The sequence below is a fragment of the Harpia harpyja genome, chromosome 13 (genome assembly GCF_026419915.1).
Source record: "Harpia harpyja isolate bHarHar1 chromosome 13, bHarHar1 primary haplotype, whole genome shotgun sequence".
Classification (NCBI taxonomy): domain Eukaryota; kingdom Metazoa; phylum Chordata; class Aves; order Accipitriformes; family Accipitridae; genus Harpia; species Harpia harpyja.
The window spans coordinates 44,227,206-44,250,963 of NC_068952.1; the positions used below are offsets into that span (position 1 = coordinate 44,227,206).

General features: G+C 48.5%; 1 protein-coding gene across 1 annotated transcript; it reads left to right on the forward strand.

The window, feature by feature from the left end:
• Positions 1-2,533: 2,533 nt before the first annotated feature.
• Positions 2,534-23,077, forward strand: ARHGAP25 (Rho GTPase activating protein 25). Its single transcript, XM_052806164.1, has 11 exons — positions 2,534-2,972; positions 8,335-8,528; positions 10,762-10,849; positions 11,272-11,391; positions 14,029-14,236; positions 16,714-16,846; positions 17,846-17,919; positions 18,498-18,619; positions 19,385-19,584; positions 20,095-20,678; positions 21,271-23,077. Exons 1-11 carry the CDS (start codon positions 2,912-2,914, stop codon positions 21,479-21,481), a joined length of 1,995 nt encoding a protein of 664 aa, XP_052662124.1. The 5' UTR covers positions 2,534-2,911; the 3' UTR covers positions 21,482-23,077.
• Positions 23,078-23,758: the final 681 nt, after the last annotated feature.

Sequence of the window (23,758 nt, forward strand, 5' to 3'; positions counted from 1 at the left end):
GAATGCGAAAGAATGTTGGAATTCCACTTAGCATAAATTATTCGTTCATTTCAGCCATTTCTCCTGACTTGCGTGGGGTCGGGAGAGCAGAATCTTTTGTGTACCCAGCAAAGCACTATTTTTAGCTCTCGTGTTATTTTGATTGGTTTTGACTTAGCAGCTAAGCCAAACCAACCCATGAGCAGCTCTCTTTTTGCTTCCTGTCACACACACCGTGTGGGCATTTTCAGACAATCCTACAACAACAACAAAATATGATGTTCTCTCTTTCTCTATAGTAACCTTGCAAAATTACTCTAAAGCCCCAAATCTTGTGTTGCAGCACATCGCCCTCGGGGGAGTCGGCCAGTTAAGCAGAAAATTGCTGAGCAGCACCATGCGATATTCAGCAGTCCTACAAAGCAATTAGATGCCATTACTGAGAGGTCTTGAAAGATCCCTCGGTGTTAAATCTTTTGGAAAATGGGCTATGAAGTCCCTTGGCAAGCAGCTGAGCCGGCTGGCAGCAGGGCAGTGTGTGTGTGTGTGTGTGCCCGTGCCTTGCAGTGAGTCAGACGCATCATCTGACAGCCTCTGCGGCTGGCTTATCTGCATCGCTGCTTGCATTTCAGCCGTTCAGCTGAAGGTCCCTCGTTTCTCCCCATCCTGTGCCATTTTAACTAATTCAAACATCGAAACCGGCAAATTCTCAGTGGAAATCCTGGTGCTAGCTGTGCTTCGTACCCAGAAAGACAGTAAGCCTCAAACCAAGGCTGCCTCTGTGCGAGCAGGTCTCATGCAACCTTCTGTCCAGACACATTTTCCATGAGATCCTGATAGAAGAGGGATGTAAAAACAAACCAAACAAATTTATGGGCTGAGATTTGCCCTTTTTAAGTTCCCCTGGGACATTCGGTTCAGGAACAGGCTGCCTGGCTTGATTGGTAGGAAAAAAAAAACAAACCACTCTTGTGATGTCCTTTCCAAAACCTGGAGGCAGCCAAAACAGCTCTCTGGGCTTTTGTGAAGGGCTCTTTTGGGGTGCCAGAGAGGGCCGAGCTGCTGTGGTGTAGCCACACAGCATTGGGCTGAATTGCACGATTTTGGGCTAAAACACTTGCCGTTTCCTTTTTAGAGGAGGGGAAAGTGCTGCGTGACATCCTGTTTGCACAGGCAGGTGGGGAAAGGCGGCTGTTCAGAAGATGCTGCCGGGCTTTCATAAAAAAAAAAATGGGTTGAAGAGAAAAAAAAGGATTAAAATGCATGACCCCCTAGAGCTCCTCTAGCTTTCTGCAGTTATTATTAAGACAAGGGGAAAAATGGTGCTTAATTCAGGACTCATTCAGGGCCCTCTGCTTGGGGTACAGGAGAAATGGAGTTAATTTAGGCATTTTAGGTCCAAAGCAGGATATTGGGTTTAATCTAGTTCAGGCTTGGGTGCATGCTGGGCTGCTCCTTTGCAATAGCACTGCTTTCCATGCCATCATGTTCTCTGGACTTTCAGCAGTGGAATATGTGAGCTGGGGATCTCTGAGCTGGCTCCAGTCACTGCTCAAAGCAACAAATTCGTTTTTCAGCTGTGATTAACCCAAATTAGCCCACCAGGGTCCACCCTGGCTGTGCTGCGACCAAGCAGTCAACGCAGGCTCCGGCTCCTTCCCCAAGAGGCACATCCTCAATTTACACTATGGCACTAAAAAAAAAGCCTTTGCAAGTGGCTCGGTGCATCCTGGGCATGACGGCTGGGCTGCAAATCAGAACAGGAACCAGTGGCCTCGTCCTCTTTCAGCCTCCTGTGCTCCTCATGTCACTGTTTCTGCTTCTGTTCAGGGCAACTTCCCTCTCTGCAAGGCCTGGGCTTTCGCAGTATGGTGGGGGGAAACGGGGCCTGGAGCCCTCTGTTAGGCTTTTGGGGCACACTGCCATGTCTTGCAGCCATCCTCGCTGCTTTTTGCTCCATTTGGGTGTTTCTGAATGCAACAACCCTTCCTTGCATTTATCCTGTGTCTCAAGAGCTGCATCTCAGTTTAATTGCATTGCAGTCTGCTTTGCAGATGCACAGCCATTTCTTTTGTAGAAAAACAGCACTAAATGACATGAAACAGGATACACTCGCTGTTGTGAGCATGGAAAGGAGCTTTGCTTGATACGGTGGTCCTGATGGGATCTGTGCCCACATCCCCTGGCCCTCACTGCTCTGATACCCACAGCCTTTCCTCCAAGAGCAGCCTCATTTCATCCCCATTTTGCTCATACCACTGTTACAAAGTGGGTGTAAAAACCTTACATCAGCTGTGGGGACTATTCAGCAGTTGCAATAAGAAAATGCAAAAAACACCCATATCATCCCGGCTGTGCACACGGGGATGCATTAGGACATTCAGAGACGCCATCCTGCGGCATTTGGCTGTGGCCACCTGAGCCACAGCCTGCTCTGCTTTGCTGCTGAGCAAAACATTTCCCGAAACTCCGTGCTGGGCCATGTCCTTCAGCAAGCAATTTTCTAGTGCACCGACAGCACCAAGAAGGACACCCACTTCCTCAAATGCAACAAGCAGCACGCAGAGAGCAACCCTGGGCAGCCACACTTCGGTGCAGGCTGGGGCCAGGCTGCGGCATCTCCGCATCAGCCAAAGGGGGTAGCAAAAAGGGGAGCAAAAAAGGCGGCATCACCTCGGTGTCGTCGGGGAAGCAAGACGAGAGCTTTGCAGGAAAGCAGGGCAGGAAAGTACTTTTATGGGGTTGTTCACAGCCGCTCTCAGAGGAGGGAGGAGGAAGTACGTTGGCAAATCAACCCTTGCCGAGCCATCGCTTTTCGTGGGGGGGGATTGCACCCCGGGCGCGGGATCCCCACGGGACTATCAGAGCTTCGTTTCAGCCTGTCTCCTAAGCAAGCCTCCCTCAGAACAAAAAAAGCCCCTCCTGATCCAAAATGTCCCTCAAGCTGCCACGGAATTGGGATTTCAACCTGAAAATGGATGCTGCAAAAATAGGTACTGTGACTGTTTCTTTATGCCCTTCTGTTTCTGCTTCAGCCTTTCGGGTGCAAGCCAGGGTCTGCCAGGGTGCCTGTGGCCAAGCCCAGCAGCAATTTTGGCTACGGCCCAGACCCCCGAACCCGCTTCTGGCCTCAGTGGGGGGACCTGGCCCCCAGCTACCGTTTTCAAGACAGCAGATGATTTGCAAATGATTTGCAAGAAGTGATTTGCAAAATTGTCACTGAGGGATGCTGTGGGAGCACAGCCAGGGCTGTGGCTCTGGGGCTGGAGCAGCGGCTGTCTCGGTAGGGTGGGGAACTGGGGGACCTGGCAGCGTGGGTCCGCTGCCCACCCAGAATCCAAGTTTAGGGGGGATTTAAACCACATGGGCTCATTCTGCTGGCGCAAGCCTTGCAGGAGATGAAGTGCAGGCCAAGAAGCGGACGGAGCGGTGCAGGCTGGAGGAAGCAATCTCGCTCTTGCTCAGGTTTCTTCGCCCACCCCGACGTCATTTGTTTCCTCTCACCGTGGTAAAGAGCCCTCTGATGCCCATGCCAGGCTCTGTGCCGCAGGACAGCTTCACTGTGTGATTTCCTGACTTATCTCCTGCCTCTGCCCAGGCTTTGCATGGAACTCCTCTGTCATGGGATCCATCTCCAGCATGAAAACCACTTGAGAACGCCTTTGGGAAGGAGTAAGGGATCCCCACGGCGGGCTCTGTGGCCAAAATATCACGGCGGAGCCAATGCCTGCTTTTGAGTCAAGCAATCGGGGAGGGAATTTGGTCGCGAGGATGCTGCGATCGAGGAAGGGGTGCGCGAGCCCAGCCTTGTGCACACACTGAGGCAAGGGCCCTCCGTGGTCCTGGCCCTGGTGCCAAAACATGGTCAAGGCACACATCAGCAACTTGATTTCTCCCTGCAGCAGAGAGATTTGACCAAGCCGGTCTCTGCGGTGCTGAGCTCTTTCTCCCCGCACCTTGTGTCAGCTTGCAAGGTCGTCCTGGCTGGATTTTCTTGCAAAGGCAATTTGGACTTCTATCTGAAGCTGCTTTTGTTGGCATGGCCAAACCATTCGGTTCACACAAGGCCCCAAATGAAGCACCGCGGCTCCCCGGCGGCCCCTGCGGTGACTAGGCTCAGCGATGCACAGCGATGCGTAGAATGAGACCCTGGATGGTCCAGAAGCTTGCAGGCGGACAGAGGAAAGAGTACCATCACCTGCACTCATCAGCATGCAGGATAGCGGTGCAGAAATCCCCACATAGTTATCACAGAAGCATCCTGGATTTCTGCATTGCCCGTTCTTAGGATAATTAGTATTTTTCTGCACAAAGACTGCGGAGCAGTAGGTAAATTCAATCGGTAGCTCAGAAAAAAAGGCCAGGGGACACTGAGCCTGCTGGCTGCTGGGAAGCAGAGAGGGTGGAGATGGAACACAGGCTTGCACCTGTGTTGTTACCAGGGATTGCTTTTTTTCAAGAAAATCTGCTTGTGATGAAATTCTGGGTGCTTCTTGCAGCTTGCAGCTGCTGTGAGCCCGTGAGATGACGGTTGTGTGTGTGTGTGCAGAGACCTGAGTGCTGGGGTACATGTTGGTGCATCGACTCTTCTCATGCTTCAGGGTTTGTGGCTGCAGGGACCAGCTGCTGCTGTCTTCAGAGGTGCAGCAGGGATGTGACTTGCTTGTGGAAAATAATTGCAAATTAGTCACCACCGCCCTTGCTGGCTCCTCCCAGCTTCAGGACGCTTCCCCCTCCTCATCTCCAGCCATGGCTGTGGCACAAGCAGCTTTTGTAAGCCCCAGGACAGTGCACTGGCTCCTGTGTGCTTCCTCACGCTGAGAAAAATGCAAAGCTATTTATTTCAATGAAGGAGAAAATTGCGTTTGCAATTTTCATTGCGACACCTATCGTGGCACTTTTGCTTTTACTGGTTTTTATTGGAAGTACCCGACGTCCCTCCTGTGGGGCAGGAGCAAAGGGGATGGCAGGGAGAGCTCTTGCCCAAGACAAGGATTTGGGGCAGGAGCCAGCGTCGATGTGGATACCACGGTGGCATCCAATGCAATTTCTCCTGCAAGTCACATTTTGGCAGGGCTCCTCTTTTCTGGGAGCAGGCAGCAGGACACAGGCACCCTGCTGTGGCCGGTCCACAGGGCTGGAGGAAGAGTGAGGATGTTTTGGCGGAAATATTCAACTTCAGAGGCGCTTACCGCAGGTAACGCTTTGGGAGGCACCACATTTGCTCTTAGTGGCTCTTTCCTGCCCTGCGAGAGTGGCAAGGAGGAGCTGGGCCAAGTGTGGCAGGGATGTGTTGGTGAAGGCGATGATTGCAAGTGCTGGACCACCCTGGTGAGAGCCAGGGAAAAAGCTTCGCCCCCGCCCCACGTAAAATTTTCAGCTGGGCATCGCACTGGCCACAAAAGATAGAAACTTGGAAAAGTTGTACGGGAGGGAGCCACAGCCTTGATAGTTCTGGTTTTGTGAATGCAGAAAACTTTCCACTGGGCAAAAATAGCCTCGCTGTCTGCAAAGCCAAGCTCCCCACAGCAACTCCCTCCCCACACCTCCGCACAAGCCCTGAGGTGGGAACAGCAGTTGAGTAGTGCTCACATCGTGGGTAAGAAGGATCCTGCAAACTGCTATTTTGGCCTTAAATAAGCCCAAAGTACGGGGAGAGCTGTCTCATGCAGAGGGAAAATACATCTCCGTGTTCACATTGGTGCATATGTATGTGCATGAACACAGCTAAGCCATGGCTAAGCACAGACCTCTGGTTGCACCTTGAGTCTGGCATTTCAGAAGGGCTGATGCTAAAGAAAGGGGACCCAAGTGTACTCCTCTGAATGCACATTCCTTATGCACCTGGGAAAGGCTGCAAGGAGGGAGAGAATAAATGTTATTTCCAGCAAGGACTGGGCAATTTAAGCTCAAGGCTGAGAGCAGGAGGAACCCCTGGGTAGCAGTGCCTGCTGGGTTAATTCCTTTCCATGGTGCAGAGCCCTGATGGAGCCATGATGGGCTTAGAGGGAGATTAATATCTTCAATAAAAGGTAGAAAAACATTGCATTTTTCATAAAAGACACGATTTCTCCTTCCAAGTCTTGTGCCGCTGGAATATCAGTGCTGCTGGGCTGAGCTGAGCTGAGCTCTTTGGGGAAGGCTGAACACAGAGCTGATGGATGGAGACTCATCCCTGATTTCCACTCATTTGGGACCCTGCGAGCTGCATTGCAACAGCTTCACTTCAGATTAAGCCCTTGTGGTCATCGGTGCTTGGTACGGAGACCTCACTCTGCAAATGTTAGTGCTAATTAAACAGAGGGAGTATCAGCATCTCTGTTTCAAGGGGGAGATTAGGTCCTATGATCAGATAGGAGAGCACACAGCAAAATTCGGGAAGGCATCAGAGTGCTGGCTTGTGGGAGTGCAGAAGGGGGCTAGTTTGGAGCCAGCCCACCCGAGGTTTTCTCTTTGGCAACGGGCTGTGGTTTCTGCAGAGCAAAGCATTTGTGGGAGGCAGGCAGTGCCCTGCACCCTGTAGCCTCCATGCTCCCAGCGGCTGCTCCACCCCTGCGGATCATTCCCCAAAAATCCTCACCCCCGAGGAGTTGACGGCAGCCACAAGACATGAAGGAACATGATTTATGGAGAGGAGTGATGCTGCTCGTGAGCAGTTTGCTGAGAATCATATTAATATTTATGAGATTTGAGTAATGCAGATGTTTTGGCAAAGTGCAAAGAAACTGTCCTGAGCTTGAGGTGCAATTTGGAAACCCCATTTTGTTTTTTTGCATCAGGGTAACCCCCAGTACCAGTATTTTTCAGGGGAGCTGGCTGGCAAATCCCTTTCAAAAGTCCTTGCTTATAACCACATCCTCTGCAGGGGGCATCCAATATCAGCACACATTGAGGTATAAGCAGCATCCTCACTGCACTTTGAAGGCTGATTTTTGGATTCACAATACTTTTTGATTTTTTGGGAAGTGATTTGCAATCCTGTGACAAGTTTGTAGTGGAGGGGTGAACTCAGAATGCCCTACCCAAGCCTGGCTCAGAAGGACAAAGGCAAAACGCAGAGGGGTTTCTTGCTCCAGGGGATTTCAGAAGGGGAAGCTGGGCACACTCTTGAACTGCAGCACCCCTGGCCTCTGAAGCAACTGCTAACTGCTCAGCAGTGAGTGCAAAATGTTTTGTAGGCTCAGGCTCCCTGTGGGTGTCTGTGCAATGGGAGCACCTGCTCAGGCGTGAGATGCCCCCACTCCCAAACATCACAAGGCAGCGATGGGTGATTTTTAATTTTCTGCTTTTTTAAGCTCGTCCTTTGCACTCAGGTCCACACCAGGATTCATCGACACTCATATCTAATGCAGCTTTTGCAGCTCTCCGCTCCGCTGACCAGCTCGGGGGAAAAGTGAGGATCTGGGGGCAGAGATATGGGACTGCCACAGCTTTCCCCATCCCACAGCACTACACAACACCTCCCTCGCAGCCCTGGCTCAGCCTGAATGCCCTCTGCCAGCGAACGCTGCTGGGCTCAGGGGCCCAAATCCTGCACCATCCTCACCCGTAGGACCCAGCCAGGTGCCATCAGCTCCGTTTTAGCAGGGGAGCTGTAGGACCTCAGGAAATCACCATGTGCAGAGACCAGTGAAGCTGAATTCCCCTGGAGTCATATAACTATTTTTTCCCTGAGACCATAAATGCTAACTCTACCCAGGTGGCTTGGCACTGGGGTCCTGCAGTGCCCGGTCCAGAGGCAAAAATCCCTTCTGGAAATGATCCCTCCCAAGGCATTTACTATCACAGACGCACTTAGAGATACCACAGGGCCATGCTGCCGGTCCCTGGCACAGGTCAGCGGCACCAATGGGACTCATCTACGCGATGCAAAGAGGAGACAGGGGACACTCTTCTGCCCAGCCGGTAAATCCATACTGGCACTTTTTCCCCCCTTGGAGACTTTCCAGTCCCATTGTGTGAGAACTGCCCCATTGGAAACATCAGGCAATACTCTCCCAGAGCAAAACTGCAAGTTCCAAAGAGTTTTTTTAGAGCCAGGCTGGGTCATTCTGCTATCGCTGCTGCAGGCTGTTTGGGGTGGCTATAAAAAAAACACACACTCCCATTAAAAAAAAAAGCTAATGATTTTCTTCTCACTTGCAAGACAATTACTCCCACGCAGGAAAAAGGAAGCACACACTGACAGATACTGCAGCCACTTCCTTTAAAAACTCTAGCCAGTTTGCTCAGCACAGGCGGAGGGGCAGAGAGCCGCTCTCGCTGTTGTAGCTTAAATCTGCCCTGGGGACGTGGGACTGCTGGCAGCTCGTCCCTGTGCGTCCCTGCCAGCCCATCCCTCTCTTTCCTTGGCAGCCCGCTCCAAGAGCGTGATGAGCGGCGAGCCAGTGGGCACCCGGCCAGCCTCCCCCAACCCACTAGAGCGGCCCCTGAAGATCGGCTGGCTGAAAAAGCAGCGCTCCATTGTCAAGAACTGGCAGCAGCGGTACTTCGTGCTTAAGGGCCAGCAGCTTTACTACTACAAGGATGAGGACGATGTCAAACCACAGGTAGGATGAGACCGCTGGGCTTTGCCGGTCCTCAGTCTTCCCCTTCTTGCAGCTTTGCTCATCAGGAAATGGTTTGGGATGGGTCTGGAGTAGGGTATTAAAGGAGTTTTCTGCCTCTCGGCAGTAACAGAGATGAGATATCCTGATCAGTAGCCTCATCTATGCACTTAAATACTTAAAGTGCCTGCAAGCCCTGCTGCGGGCTTGGTCCCTCTGTGCCCAAGCAACGGGGTGGTGGAAAAAAAAACCCAGTTACCAACTAGGAAGTTGCTACCATTTTCCAAGACAACAGAAACAGGCTGGGAAGAAAAAGAGCTCGGTACACCACCATTTTTGTGATGGCAGGTGCAGCAATGGTTGGACAAGATGATGGGAGCTTTGAGAGAGGTTTCAGCCATGCACTTGGTGGGAAAGGTATCTTACAGGATGCTTTTAGGAAAAAATAAGCAGGACTTTCAGCATAGCCTGAGTGTGAGGATCTGCCCAGGACAGACCTCATGGCAGGGCTGTGGGCAGATGACAGCAATGGGCAGCTGTTTCCTTAGGACCTCTTGCCACACGAGAGGGCAGCTGGAGGGATAAGGAAAGGAAATCTCTCTCTCTCCGGCCTCCGGGTTTGTATGCCATCCCATCCCAGCCACATCCTTCACAGAAGGCTCAGAGGTGCGGATGCAGTTTGTGCTATTTGGCTGCCGCCCCGGTCCACCCCGTGCGGCCAGAGGAAACCTGCCCAGCTGCCTTTTCCTCTAAGGGAAAAGGCTTGAAATCTGCTGAGCGCTCCAGTGCATGTCTGTTCTGATGCTTTTTGAGATCCTCAGGAGAGCACAATGTGCACCCAACCCTTTGCACAAAACAAGGGTGCAAGTGATCATCCACTTGGGCATGATTTGAATGTCTGCACCAGTGCCCGACGTCCACAGTCCTCCAGCAGCATCCTCCCATCTTCAGCCCCTCCGGGTTGTAACAAGCCCTCTGTCTCACCCATATAAACCATTTCCTAGGGTGTGCATTGTAGTACACTTGCCAGGAAGAAATCATGTTGTTTTCCCAATTTACATGGATAACTTTTCAGTTTTTCAACCATTTGCTCCATACTGTAGCTTACACCAGTAATATCCACCATCTTTTCCTTGTTTTGAGAAATTTCAGGGAAAGGTTCTCCCCTTTGCTGGAAAAGCCATTCTCTGTACAAATTGTTACTGGTAGCAAAACTACTCTCAAGATAGAAAATGCTCGTAAGGGAAAGGCAATCAGTAGATCCTTGGGGTGAAAGCACAGGGCTGAGCCTGGCGGGGTCCAGGTCCTATTTCTGCCTCTGCCCTGTTTCAGGGGTGACTGGGAGGAGCAGTCTCCCTGGTTGTAATTGGGATACAGAAGCAGAAAGTGCTGTAAAAAGCTTATTGCTGCTATTCATGGTGCGTTTGGCAGCTCTCGTGGTGACCCTGATGCACCATCCTGGGTCGTTTCAAGCCTCTCTGATCCCCTCAACGACTCTGATACAGCTGCAATTCAGGCTTTTGGAGCGCTTGCTCGCAGGAGCCCAATGGCTTTCAGGAGGTTGAAATCGCTGAGAAACTTTATTTTTGTGGTGCTGCCTTATTTCCTGCCTCGGGAGGCCTCTGGTGCTGACTCACGTCTGCTTGGCCCCTACGTGCCTCGGCCGCTTCCCACCCATTCCCCCCAGCAAGGACCGAGCTGCCCGTGTTCACCACGACAGTTGGGGAAAGGAAGGTCCAAAAAAAACAGCTGTTTTCCACTTTGCTTTTTTCTTTCCCCTTCCTTTTCTTCTTTTTCTCTACTCCTCTCCTGCAAACTTTAGGTTTGGGTTTTGCGTTTAAGTGATGCTGTGTTAAAGGAATAGTTTTCCTGCGCCGGTGCAGCAGAAACAGGATGCTCTGGTATTTTGCTAGGTCCCTTCTCCTTTGAACTCTCTTCTTCCACTCCCAACAGGCGTTAAAAAAACATGAGAAGGGAGGAAAAAAGGAAAGAGCAAAATAACCAGTTTTCTCATTCTGAGAATCACTTCATCAGAAAAACTGGCATTTAGGAAGTGTCCCTTAGTGTTTGAAAAGTAATTTTTAGCATATATATATATATATATATATATATAGGGCACCAGCTCCTGCAATCCATTCGAAAGAAGGACTTCGATCCTCAGTGCTGACATATGGTAATGTCAGCCTCGCAGAGATGGGACACGGGTATTTGCAGCTCCTGCTCTGCTTTGTCCTAGGGCTGCCTGTCTCTCCAGGGAAGCACCATCAAGGAGGTGGCCAGCAACCCAGAGGAAGGAGGGAAATTTATCTTCGAAATCATCCCAGGTGAGGATGCTTCACTCCTCTTTGTTGCACACTTTTGGGCTGGACTGTTCACCCAACATCATTTAGGCAAGTCATTTTTCCAGTCCTTTTGCTCCCACTTCTTTTCAAGGTCCCCACAGCGCTGCGTTGTACATGAAAACTAATGTCTTGCTTTCAATATTCACATGTCAGGGCTGGAGGAGGGCCCTGTGTCAGTGCCCATGTCTCATGGCCTTGGCAGGCTGCAATGTTAAGCAGTTTCTGTTCCTTTCTTGCAGACCTTCAGCAAGGGTGAAATAGAAGAGCACTGCTTCATTTCACAGACAAATAGACATTAATGGGGAAATTCAGAGCCAAAAGCATTTAGCAAAGAAAACAAGAAGAATGTGTCTTTTCTCCTCCAATCCTCTCTATAAATGATGCATAAATGGTTTTTTTTGCAGGGGTCTCTGGAGACCAGAACCGGGCAGGGCAGGACACCTGCGTGCTCATGGCTAATTCCCAGTCTGAGATGGAAGAATGGGTTAAATCCATCCGACGAGTGCTGGGGTCAGCGTCAGGAGGTAAAGGGGAGCAGGGACAGCTCTTGGAGAAGCAATTTCCTACCATCTCATGGTCTGCAGTGCTTTTGTGCGAGGATTTCAAAGCTGGTCTCATAAACCCTTGAAACTGGAAAACAGACTGTAATGTGACTGTAACTTGTAATGCTTTAGAAACCTACTCCTAGACCGAACCCTGTGGTGGTGGGTCTGCTGCAAACATGGGCAGTGTTAAGGAAATGGCAGCCAAGCATGAATGAAGATTTCTGGGCTGGTTTCAACCTCTTTTGCAAACTTCCTCATTGACTTATTGACCCCATAAAACGTTGTTCTTGACAACAAATCTTATTCAGGGATAAAGCATTGAAAAATTTTGCTTTCACCTGCCAATTTCTTTGCTTTGCTTTTCTTCCAGCTTTTCTTGCTCAGCCCAGCCCCTCTGCCCCATTTTCTCTGCAGTCTGCCATGGCCACGCAATTGCCCTCCTCACGCACAGACAAGGCTTGCGGCAACAGGATCCTTGCTTCCAGTCCCCTCAGGCATGCATTTATGCCATTACAGAATTGTGGTCAGGGAAGTATAAAAGATGAATCGATCAGAAAGGAGCACACTGTAAATTTGCCACCACAGGCAAAGCCCACAAAGGAAGCGGCAAAGGTCACGCCAGCCACTTTTCCTATAAGGATGAACTATCCAGATTTTTCCTATAAGGATGAACTCCTATAAGCAAGATTCACCAATGAAACAGGGCTGGAAGTCTCTTTAGTTCTCCTCCAAAAGAGCACTAACCCAGACGGTCATCCTGAGCCTCTCCTCCCTCTGTGCTTTGCCCTGACTGTTTATATAACTTTTTATAGCGTCCATGCCCTTCAGCTCTGTAAGACAAGCATGATGGAGCTCTCATCTCCGATAGCTCCTGTGTTAACATAAATCACAGCAGTTCAGACGCAAGTAGGCGCTGCCAATTTGAGTTCTTTCACTGTGACCCTGCCATAGGCACAGATAAGCTTCACCTAAACGACGACACAGCTGGTTTTCCTCTGCAACCCTGGTGTTTTCTGCCTCTAAACTGAAACACGCTGTGCCCTGGGGGAGGCAGCATTACTCATCTGAAATTAGGATTGCATGAGCCAGAAATTTTCAGGGCATTGCCCCACCTGGCTCTAGTATTTAATAACAACTCTGCATCTGATCCTTGCTTAAACTTAGGAGGTTGCCAGTTTCTTCCAGCTACATAAAGTGACCTTATATGAGAGAAAATGGAAATTTATAGTAGTACAGAGAGCCCTGAGGATAGCAGAGAAGTCAGGTAACATGGAGCTGCATTTTATGTCAACACACAGGTTAACAGACTCCCGAAACTTCATGCTTTAGGTTTTTGGCCTCAACGCAAGCTGAAGCAACATGTGCTTTTAAAGCAACCCACTGCATAGTGGAGGTTTTGGCAAGAGCCCACCTGGAAGCAGCCCCACGTGACCCAGCTAGTTGTGAGCTTGTTGCACGCCAAAAAGCAGAGCAGCTGCCAAGTGTGAAGCAACAGCAAAAGCATCTCCAAAATCTCGGAGGGGTTTTGCAGGCCCGGCTGCCACCCTACAATGACAGCCGCCTGCCGAGTGGGCTGGCATGGGCATTGCGTTGGCCCCAGGGAGGTATTCCCAAATTAACTAATCTGCCAGCTTGCAGTTAAATAAGCAATCAATGCAGAGAGGTTAAAAAAAAAAAAAAGCTATTTGCTTTTACTGTGCACAATGACAGGTTTATATTCATTATTTAAAAGTGTAAGCGAGTCATAAATGAAAAACCCCCATGATCAGGCAGGTGCTGACAAGCCTTGTGGTTCCAGATGAGAGTGTTTACTTGCATTTTCCTGGTCTGGAAGATGCACAGGAATTATTTCAGCCTTCAGAGCACAAGGTGAACACATCACAGGCACTGCTGGGGCAAAAATACGGTAGAGGACCATAGGACCCTTTGCCATTAATATCCCAGAGTCAGTTGGAGTTGGGAGTTGTCTGCTCTTACCATGCCCCAGGCTCCGAGGAGGAAAAGCTGGGATGCAGGCTGCTGCCTTCCCACCTTCGAGCTCTTCTTTTGCTGTGAGTTCAGGAGGAAAAGGCCGTTGCTCCGAAGGAAAGGTACCACTCGCTGCAAAATACTGCTATTCTTTGCACAGGGGAGTTTCTGGAGGGTGAGAGGAGAGGGGAGGGGGAAGAAAAGCAACTAAATCAGTAAGACTTCCAGCTCCAAATCTCTTCAAGGCTGCTTTTCTTATTCCTTAGCGGTCTCCTGTGCTTTCTATATCCTTCAGCTTTGTGTGATGAGCTTGCCTTCTCTCCCTGTGCCCCGCATCAGCCTTTTTGCTGTTCCCGTCTCCCTCTGTATCAGCACCCTGCTCCAAGGCAGGCAAGCAGCGTGGCAAAAAACAAGGCTCACTGCTTGGTTTTAATCATTTTGAGAACTGTTAATTATTTGTAGATGAACAAGGTTTCGTTTTGCTATTAATTCTTTGGAAGAATTTTCCCCAGTTTGCAGACTTCTTGTAGCTCCTATGCTATCAGAAAAGCAGGTACTGCTATCACATTTGCACCTGATGTACTTTGGCAGGTAATATGCCTTTAGCAAAGCTTTCGGGCTCCTCTAACCTCTCTGTCCTTTCCCTAGCGGTGTTCGGCCAGCGCTTGGCAGAGACCATGGCCTATGAACAGAAATTCGGGCAGCACCAGGTCCCCATCCTGGTGCAGAAGTGTGCCGAGTTCATCCGGGAGCACGGTGTGAGTGAGGAGGGCATCTTCCGCCTCCCTGGCCAAGACAACCTGGTGAAACAGCTCAGGGACGCGTTCGATGCTGGGGAAAGGCCATCATTTGACCGGTAATGCTAGATTCCCCCTCTCCTACTCAACTAGGTCTCATACACCCCAAAATCTGGGGGAAAAGCAGCCTGTCTAACCCCCCAGAGAGCCTAGCAGTGCCCTGCAGGAAACTCAGACTCTCCAAAAGGGCTTGACAAGGAGAAAGGATTCAGCAGAAACCCCAAATGGAGGCAAAAGCAGAATCAGAGGGTGCTGAGATGAGATTCATGGAAATAAAGGAAAGCATTTAGGAAAATCCTGGCCCCACACAGCATTTATCATTTGCAGGAGCAGCCAAAGAAGGAGGCAAAGGGAAGAGCCTACATAGCCCATTAGCTAAGGGCAGAGGTTTAGAGAAAGGAGAGCAAGTAGAGGATCACAAATAAGCTCAGAGAACACCCTAATGCACACAGTAGAAGTTATTTCTTTCCCTGCCAGCCCATAGCCATGATATTTTCCTTCTGTTGCTTTTCTCTACAACACCACATAGAGATGAGAGAGAGATTTTGGCTGCTCCAAGGCTGACGCCCTTCCTCTGCAGGGCTAAGAGGAAATAGCAAACTCCCTAAAGCTGAGAGAGCTGCCTATCCCTGCCCGTGTGTCTCAGAGAGGCTTTGGAGAGAGACATTTGCTACTTCTACCTCTGCCATGCCCTGTGCAAAATGGGAGAAGAAAGGTAAACTCCTGGTGCACCTCTTTATAAAGCCCTCCCTTGATAGCTCGCAGACCAGCTATCCCTGCAGGTGCCTCGGTATCTCTGAGATGGTTTCCCACCTGTCCCCTGCCCCAAGTCAGAGTTTAAGCCCTTGCTTTTGGCCCCCGTCAGATAAGCATCCCCTGCTTACTTGTGCTGGCTGCTCCAGGGCTTCACCCGCCAGTTTGCACTGGTGAAAGCAGTGACCCCTGTGCTGGGATAAAGGAAAAGTGGGTCCTGCCTTTCCACAGCACCTAAAGTGAAGCTTTTTGGTTTAATTCCTGCCCTGTCCTATCCACCATAACTGAGACAAAGAGTGCCCAGGCTGCTGCATGTCTATGAAGGTGTTTGACACTTGCTGTGGTGATGCCCCATCTATGCAGACCCAGGGAGCTGCTCCATATGGCATCACCTGAGCTCTGAGAGCCGCCGGCAAAATCTGGGGTGCTTGTGGGAGGGAAGCACCCAAACCCAGGAGTTTCCCTGGACTTTTGTGCAAAACAGTTTGCCTCAGCGGAGTGCAGGGGCCTCATCTCTCTATCCACAGGCCTGTCCCTAACCGCAAAACTTTTCCTGTTTTTACCCAGCTTTATGCAGCTTTGTTAGGAAAAACCACAGCACTTTTACCTAAATAATACCTGCTGTAGAGCCACAGCTGCTCCGGGAGCATAACCATCCTGGCCGTTGGTTTTGCAGTTGAATATTTCTTGCTTTCTGAGTGCCAGAGTCCTGCTGAGAGCTTTCCTGTTGTAACCTGTATGGGGGTCATAGGAAGGTGAAGCCTTTTTTTATTTTTTGCAGAACTGTGTTTTGCAGTGGGGCATGGCGAGGGAGTTTGGCCCTTTTCCCAGCACCCTGTGCCTCAGGGCTTGGTATGAGCATTGCTGCGGTGATCTCAGGGTGATGGCAGCCCCCATGCACTTCAACCAAAACATTTTCTTAGCGAGGAGGAAGGCCAACAATGGGGTTTCCAGTGACCTCAGTGCTGCAAGATGCTGGCTTGACCTTCAGTGCCACCTTCGCAGCCTGTTTGGGTTTGCACAGGCACGCTTGCGCACACAAGCACAGCAGGATTGGGTGGGGAGCGCTAGAAAACTGCTGTTGCAGCCCAGGCATCCAGGATGCCTAATGGTGTGTATTGGTAGGCCCTACAAAAACACTGCTCTGAAAAAATTCCTCTATGGTTATGTGCATTTGTTAAAAATAATAGTATTTTAAAAACCCCAACCAATCCTAAAAATAAATGAACTGGGGGATTTTTGCTAGAAGTTTATAAAAGTTTAGCGACTTCAAGGTAGGTCAAATTAGAGGCTTATGATCTTGACAGTGTCCTTTTGACATAATGTAAACTATATGGTATGCAAAGCTGCAAACATCTGTCCCGGCAGAACATCTTCAGTAATTGCTGTTAATCTTAAAAACCCCAGGCAAGCTTCGCCAGCTCCGCACAGAGTGGGGAGTGCCTGCCAAACATGTGAACACCAGGCAATATTTGCATGCAAACCCTCATGAGTCAAATGCAGGCTGGGAAGGCTCAGCCTGCGTATGAACACTGGGGACCTGCCAGCCCCACGGTGGGGAAAATCTCCACCAAGCATTTATTTTCCTACCAGCTGGGGCCATTCCCTGGCTTGCGGTGCTCTATGGATTCCCCCCAGCTTGCTTTGGCTTCCCTATTTATATCTCTCTGTCTCCTGCATCTATACACAGAGCTTAAATATAATCTCATGCTCCTGGAGCAGGGTAGGGGTTGCTCACCAGCTGGGTCTGAGTTTCACGTGAGTGGCTCTTTGCATGTTGCAGGGATACGGATGTGCACACCGTGGCCTCTCTGTTCAAACTCTACCTGCGGGAGCTCCCTGAGCCAGTTGTGCCCTGGATGCAGTACGAGGATTTCCTGCTGTGCGGTCAGGCGCTGGATGCAGACGAGAGAAAGGTAGAGATGCATTCGTTTCTCTCCTTCTGGCCTTAAAATTAGCTGTGTTTCAGTGCCAGGGCTTTGTGAGCTGGAGACGCTGGGTGCATATTTAGCTGTGCATTTTAAGCTGTGTAATTACTGAGCTTCAAAATCTGGGGGGAAAAAAAAAAAAGAAAAAAGAAAAAAAAAATTAAAAAGATAAAATCTCCCAAAGCCATTGGGGTTTCCCCACTTGACAACATGGGTTTATCCATTTTAAAACTTACACTTCTGGAGCAGATCTAAGAGCGGCTCAGCAACTCTTGTCATTAAGCGCTTGCAGCAAATAGCGAGTGTGAAGAGCAAAAGAGGAAGGAAACACAACCTGCTGCAGTCTCCATCAGCCCGAGCTGAGAGCAGAGCTGGCGGAGGGCTCTGGGTGAGACCACAGAAGGAAGTGGGGATTTGGTAGAGGGAGAAGTGAGAAACAGATGGGAACTGTCTTTTCCTAACTATATATTTTGGTGGAAAAGAAGCCCCTCTACTGCAAAAAAAAAATTCATGGATGCTGTTCCTATACACAAAAAAAATAAGGCAGCTATCCTTGGTAGCATGAGCTCTGTGAACTGCAGTGTTCAGCCCTGTATTTCAAGGGCAGATGTTTCGTGTAGGTTGTTTCACTTCAGGATCTTTAGGGTTAAAAATGTCTTAAATGTTTATATACAAGAAATGCAAGATTAGGTGTGATCAGCTCTTTCCGAAGAGCTCATCACACACGTGCTGGGCTGGAGGGGACCCTGCTCTTTCCTTTGCTGCTGTGGCAGCAGCAGTACTGGGCAGTGGGCTGCCTCTTCTCGCTGAGCACTGTACAAAAACTTCTCCATGTCCATGCTTGGTCTGCTGGATAAATGTAATTTCCAAGGCAAGCAAATGCCAAGAGGTGAGACCATATAGGAATGGATGGAGTGACTGAGAGCCATTCTTGTGTCCATATATATCTGTGAATCTTTACAGAGCTATTTCTTAACTTGCATTTAGGGCCATCAGGAACTCCTGAAGCAACTGTCCCTCCTTCCCAGAGACAACTACAACCTCCTCAGCTATATCTGCAGGTCAGTCCTCTGCACAAGGTATAAACAGCTCAGATTTGGTGTTGGTGAGTAGAAATATCATCCCAAAGGCTGAGGCTGACTCCTCTAGAGAAAGCCCTCTTAAGCCATGTTTTGATTCCCCTCAAGGCACCAGATCCTGACTTTTGTAAAGGGAGAATTTCAGCCACGGGGATGAACACCTTGACAATGTCTGAGCATAAATGCCTACCCTAAAACTCACTTACGAATCCCTGACAATTAAAATCAAATGTAGTTTTTCTAGACAAAGCCTTGTGCAACAAAACTGTCAGGTTTCACGCAGCCTAGGTAGTTTTTCTCTGGTTAGAGATTAGATGGAGGTTTTCCCTTCCTTTTTGATTTTTTTTTTTTAGCTGAGCAGCTCATCACATGGTGGTTTTTCTACTGATACCAATAAGACCCAGCTCCAGCTTGCAGTTATAAGGCAATTTCATGTTTCTGTCCTTGGGATTTAAAGGAAGAGCTGGATGGATCAATCAGGATTTTATACCAGTGGGTGTGTAAGGCTTTTTGCAGTCTTCCTTCTCTGACTTGAAATATTTGCCCTTGGATTCTGGCAGGTTTCTACACGAAATACAGTTGAACTCTAGCGTCAACAAGATGAGTGTGGATAACCTGGCAACAGTGATTGGAGTGAACCTCATCAGACCCAAGATAGAGGATCCTGCAATTATTATGAGAGGTAAAAGGGACTCCTGGAATAATTGGCATAGGAGCACATGATATGCTGAAATACCCAGTTGCATCCACAATCTTGAAATTAAAAATTTTCTATGGTAGGCCCATGATATAAGCCAGACATGTGCCTGGGCACAGTAAATACAGCAGGGTAGAGTAAAGCCACGTGTTACGCTGTAAATGTTTATGGTGATGAAGACTGCTTAGGAATTGCACTGTGTGTTCCCTCCATAGATTTCAAACAATTCAGGAATTTTGTGAAGTCATCTTTCTTTTGCTTAGAGCAGGAAGGTGTAAAATTCTTCTTAGAGAAACAAAGGAAACTCAAAGAAATTACTGTTTAGCTGAGCCAAACTGTAATCCTGTGGGCAAGGCCAGATGCAGCAGAACTAATAGAAGAAATATTTTAAGGCCAAAGACTGTTTTGCTCTACAGACATCACGTGCAAATGGTCCAGACATTCATATGCCTATTCATATAACTGATACCTGTACTTTGCTTGTCTAAAGCCAAAGAAGCACAATTTGTGTCTTGGTGCAGCTGAGCAGACTCCCATCTTGGTTGCTCCATAGTCTACTTCTGCTGTTCTGGGGTGATATAAAAATCCCTCCCTTTACTTGGTTTTATGATCCTGTTCCTTGTCTTCACCTGCATTTCTATGTGCATCTCCATTTTGGACACCAGAAAGACCAACCAGAAAATGCAAGTGTGGGTGGAAGAAAGCCTGTTGCATTGGGTTTGCTGCTGACAGGTCTGTAATTTCTTCCAGGCACGCCACAGATCCAGAAGGTGATGACTGTGATGATAAGTGACCATGCAGACCTCTTTCCCCCATCCAAGGATGTGCCACCCTCCCCACCTGCCCAAAAAAATGACAAGAAATCCCCCATCCCACGCAGCTCCGTGGGCTGGGATGCTGCAGAGGACCCTGCGGTGCCCAGGACAGAGAGCTTGATCCAAAGGCAAATGGTAAGGCTAGATCCTCAGAGAAATAATAAAGCATAAATTTAATAGATGTGTGATTAATTATTATGGGGTCTAGCAGGTCAGTGAGCCACTAAGAGCACTTGCTATTAATAGGGTAAAGAGCTCTAACTGTCATCTCTGGAATATCTACATCAGGAAAACAATGTAGATAAACTTTCCACTTTCCTGTGGAAAATCTACTGTTCTGGGAAAAATGAAAACTCCTGAAGTTTTTTAGCTAAAAGGCAGAATAGATGAAGCCTTTTCAGTTCATGCTGGTGAAGTGAAAACACTGAGGATTAAAGGCTTTTCTCAGAAAGAATCTCTGCAAAAAGTTCTTTTTAATGGAAAACATGGTGCAACCCAAAATTTTTTATGGAAAACTTGTGGCCATTCCTGTTAGCATGTTAAAATGTGCCTTTCTTAAATATTGCAGTCACAGCAGTCCCTGCAGCCTGTCCCTGCTCACAAAGCAGGACGAGGCTGTCCTAATGCCACGGGTCTATTTTACAGAGAGATGACCTGAATTCCAGCAGTGCTGCCAGACCAGCTGCGAGCTTAAGTGCACCCAGAGAAGATAATGGGTCCAAAGATACACTGGGAATGTGGAAAATGCAGTCAAGGAAAAGAACTCAGACTTTACCTAACAGGAAATCTTTCCTGACAGCTGCTTCTCCTGGGGAGAAAGGCAGCAATGACAAAAATGACATATTTGCCAGTGACTTTTGGAAAGGCTCCCCTGGGAGCAGCATGCGCTCCGTGGTCCCCGATGGACATAAGAGAACGTTGTCTCATGATCTTTTTAAGCTGCTCGACCTTCACCGGGCTTCAACCTACGATAATGTTCCTACCTCCCAGGCACAAAGTGGGGAAGGCAGTGGCTCCAGCCCCAGCCCTTCAAGCAGCAGCTCTGATAAGGAATTTCTGCCCTGCCCCAGTCCCAGCCATCAGCCAAAGGAAATAGCCAGTCCCACCAGCAGCCCTGCCGAGGTCTCCAAGCCTGATCAGGAGAGCAGGGAGTTCCTGCAAAACATGATCCTGAAGCTGAAAAAAGAGATGGAGGTACAGAAAAATGACTACGAGGAACAAATTAAAAGGTAACACGCTGCAGAGTGCTGCTTTCTGGAGAGTATGAAGTCTTCAGCTCATGTTATTACAACACTAGTATTGCACAGATTAATTTACCAGTAATACTATACAGTATATAAGAGTAATGACTAATGATAAAATATAGTATTGTAGTAGGCTATCTAAAAGTCAATGCTCATGTGCTGTACTCCCCTGACATAGTTGCTAATGTTATATTACTACAATATTAATATTCTATAGTTCTTACTACATCATTTTATGGCACTGTAATGTTTCTGCAATAATTACACTGTCATAATTCTTGTTATTACTACAATATTGTACCATTATACTATCCAGAACTCAGTAGTAGCATTATTACATTATTAGTTGTAACCATCAGTGTTATATAGCTTCACATATTGTTATTGTATTATTATATATCATGTGTATTGATTTATTGCATTGTGTTATGTGGCCATTGAGGGTCAGGGGATCAGGACCGCACCTCTGGCTTATTTTATAGCTTAATGACACAGAGGGCAGACTCCTTAAGAGCCAAACGATGACTTCCTGACACTCTTCCAATCCAATCCTTTCAAGTTCTGTTTCTCTTTGCAGTCTCGAGAAGGAAAACTATGACGTCTGGGCCAGAGTGGTAAGGCTGAATCAGGACATTGAGAAGGAGAAAAAGAAGTCTGAGGAACTGGAGCTGAAGTTGATGAACGTGGAACGCTCATGGGAGGACATGGAGAAGAAAAACAAGATGCTTGAGGAGGAGATAAAAAACTTACCTAAATCCACAAGCAAAACTGATGCCAAAACCAACTAGGAGGAGACACCCAGCTGTGCACAGACATAAAATGCAGCTGCATGAATCCATAGGAATTGCCAAGCAGGTTCAGAGCCAGGAACTTGTATCATCTGGTGTTCTGCTACTGACCCTGGGCTGATTCGGAGGAAGGAGCCCAGAAGTTAGAGGCTGGTTTCTGCTCTGAAACAGGAAAATTCAAAAATATTCTTTAGCTTTTTTGGTGTGTTTTTTTCAACTCCTCTTTCAGCTGCTCAAGTTACCTGTAGAACAGGCCAATACTTCTTGCTGCTCAATCAGAATATCTTGCACTCAAGAGTTCAGGTTAAGGACACTTTATGCCTTTACAAAAAAAAACCAGCAAGCATCCCTCCTGCCAGCTGGCTGGCTCCTTGCTGGAGATACCCACAGTGCTTCTGAGTGGAACAAAAAGTCCGTAAATCCTAGATCTGGAGAGACAGAAAAGCCCCAAGGTCTGGGGTGGCACAGCTCGTCACACAGTGTGCCTGGGTGGTGGGCTGCAAATGCTGTCAGCACCATGGCTGAGATGTTCACATTAACGCATACAGTTGGTTATGGCTCTTATAGAGCAAGAGAAGCCCAGAGAGCCTGTCAGGTCCACTGAGAAGAGGTCTCCTACAGCATCACTTGCTGTGCTATGCCAGACTCATTGATATCAAGGCTCCAGTCATAAAATCACAATATCACAAAACCCTCTTTAGTTAAGTGGCTGTTCAGTTATTTTAAATCACTGTTCCTTATAGCCGTGCATCTATAAATCCAGCACAGCTGCTGCTGAGGCTTTGGAGAGCACTTTCATGCATCCATACACAGAGGTCTTTGTGCAGAGGGAGTCATCAGCAACTTTACCGGGTACAGAAAATGGGGCTTCTGCATTTTCCCTGATGGACAGTTTTCAAAGAATAACAGATCCGGACTTACTTACTGCCTCTGCTTTTGTTTTTCATCATTTCATCAGTGCCGAACAGGATTTCCTCAGCCACCTTGGTGGACACCTGGGTTTGCACCCCAACGGCGATGCTGGGTCTCTCTCTGTCACTTGCTGCCATCAGCGTAAAGACTAACTGGACCCAAAGGTCTCGTGGTGCCAGTGTGGCTATTTGTAAGCTTGTCTGTTTGTTTTCCCACTGCCTGCCAGCAAGTCGCCCGTCCAGCAGTACCACAACGCTGCTGAAGCTTTTGGCATAGGAAAGAAAATACAGGACTCTGCAAAGAAAACCTTTCGCTCCTTGTTTATGTTAAGAAGGGGGAACAACACCACACAGCTTCAGGCCAACCTAGAGCCTTCATGGGAACAGAAAAGGGAAAAACACAGAGATCTGCAGAAGTTTTCAAGCAAGATGTCTAGGACCAAACACATGCCTCTGTGCCAAGCACAGTGAAGTTATGCAACAACACTGGATTACTGCTACCGAGGACTTGGCTTTGTTAATACAAAAGTTCAGATCAAGACAGGCTGCAGACCTGCTTGGCAGAGCCTGCAAAGAAAAACAAACTGGTGAGAGAAAGGGACACAGAGGAAACTATGTGAAGAAAGGGGAGATGGGAGTGGTAACATGTTATTAGAGAATAAAAGTCAATATTGGTTATACAGCACTTGCTGCTATCAGCCTTGCGGAGGGGGGACTCGTCTAGCCCTAAAACTGAGCCCAGACTCCTTAGTCCCAGACTTAGATTCAGTTTGGTGTATTGAATCCACCTTTGCTTAGCTGCGGATATAAAGTACTGGTAAAGGAGAGGTTTGTGAAAGTTGAGCTGCATTTAAGAATTCAGCCCATAAATAGCTCACTCAACCTATAGACTCTGACTCCAAGTGGTTTTCCTCTCCATAGGATCCTCAGAGGCTACACAGCTTCTCACTGTCCTGCCCACAAACCTTCACAACAGGGAATTAAATTTTTCTGGAGGCCTGCATGGGGTTACTGCATGGGCCTGCTGCAAAATCACAGTGCCTTCCAGAGGACCCACAGCCAAGGACCTCTGCCCTTGCAATGATCAAATCCGATTAAAATGTTTCAAATCTGAAATTTGGTAATTTAATCTCTCAGTGAGGATCACAGTAACCCTTTACACTGGACCAGTGGTGCTGGACCTGCTGGTGCAGAGCTCTGCAGTCCACAGCCTTGCAGAGGGATGGGCATCACAGAGAAGAGCCCCAAGGAGGACAGTGTGGCCTCCACTGGGCTTAGCCACTGTCAAAGCTGAGCTATCAAAACCTCACTTTCCCCATCACCTGCATGTCCCACATGCTACAGCATCCTGAGATGACACATTTCT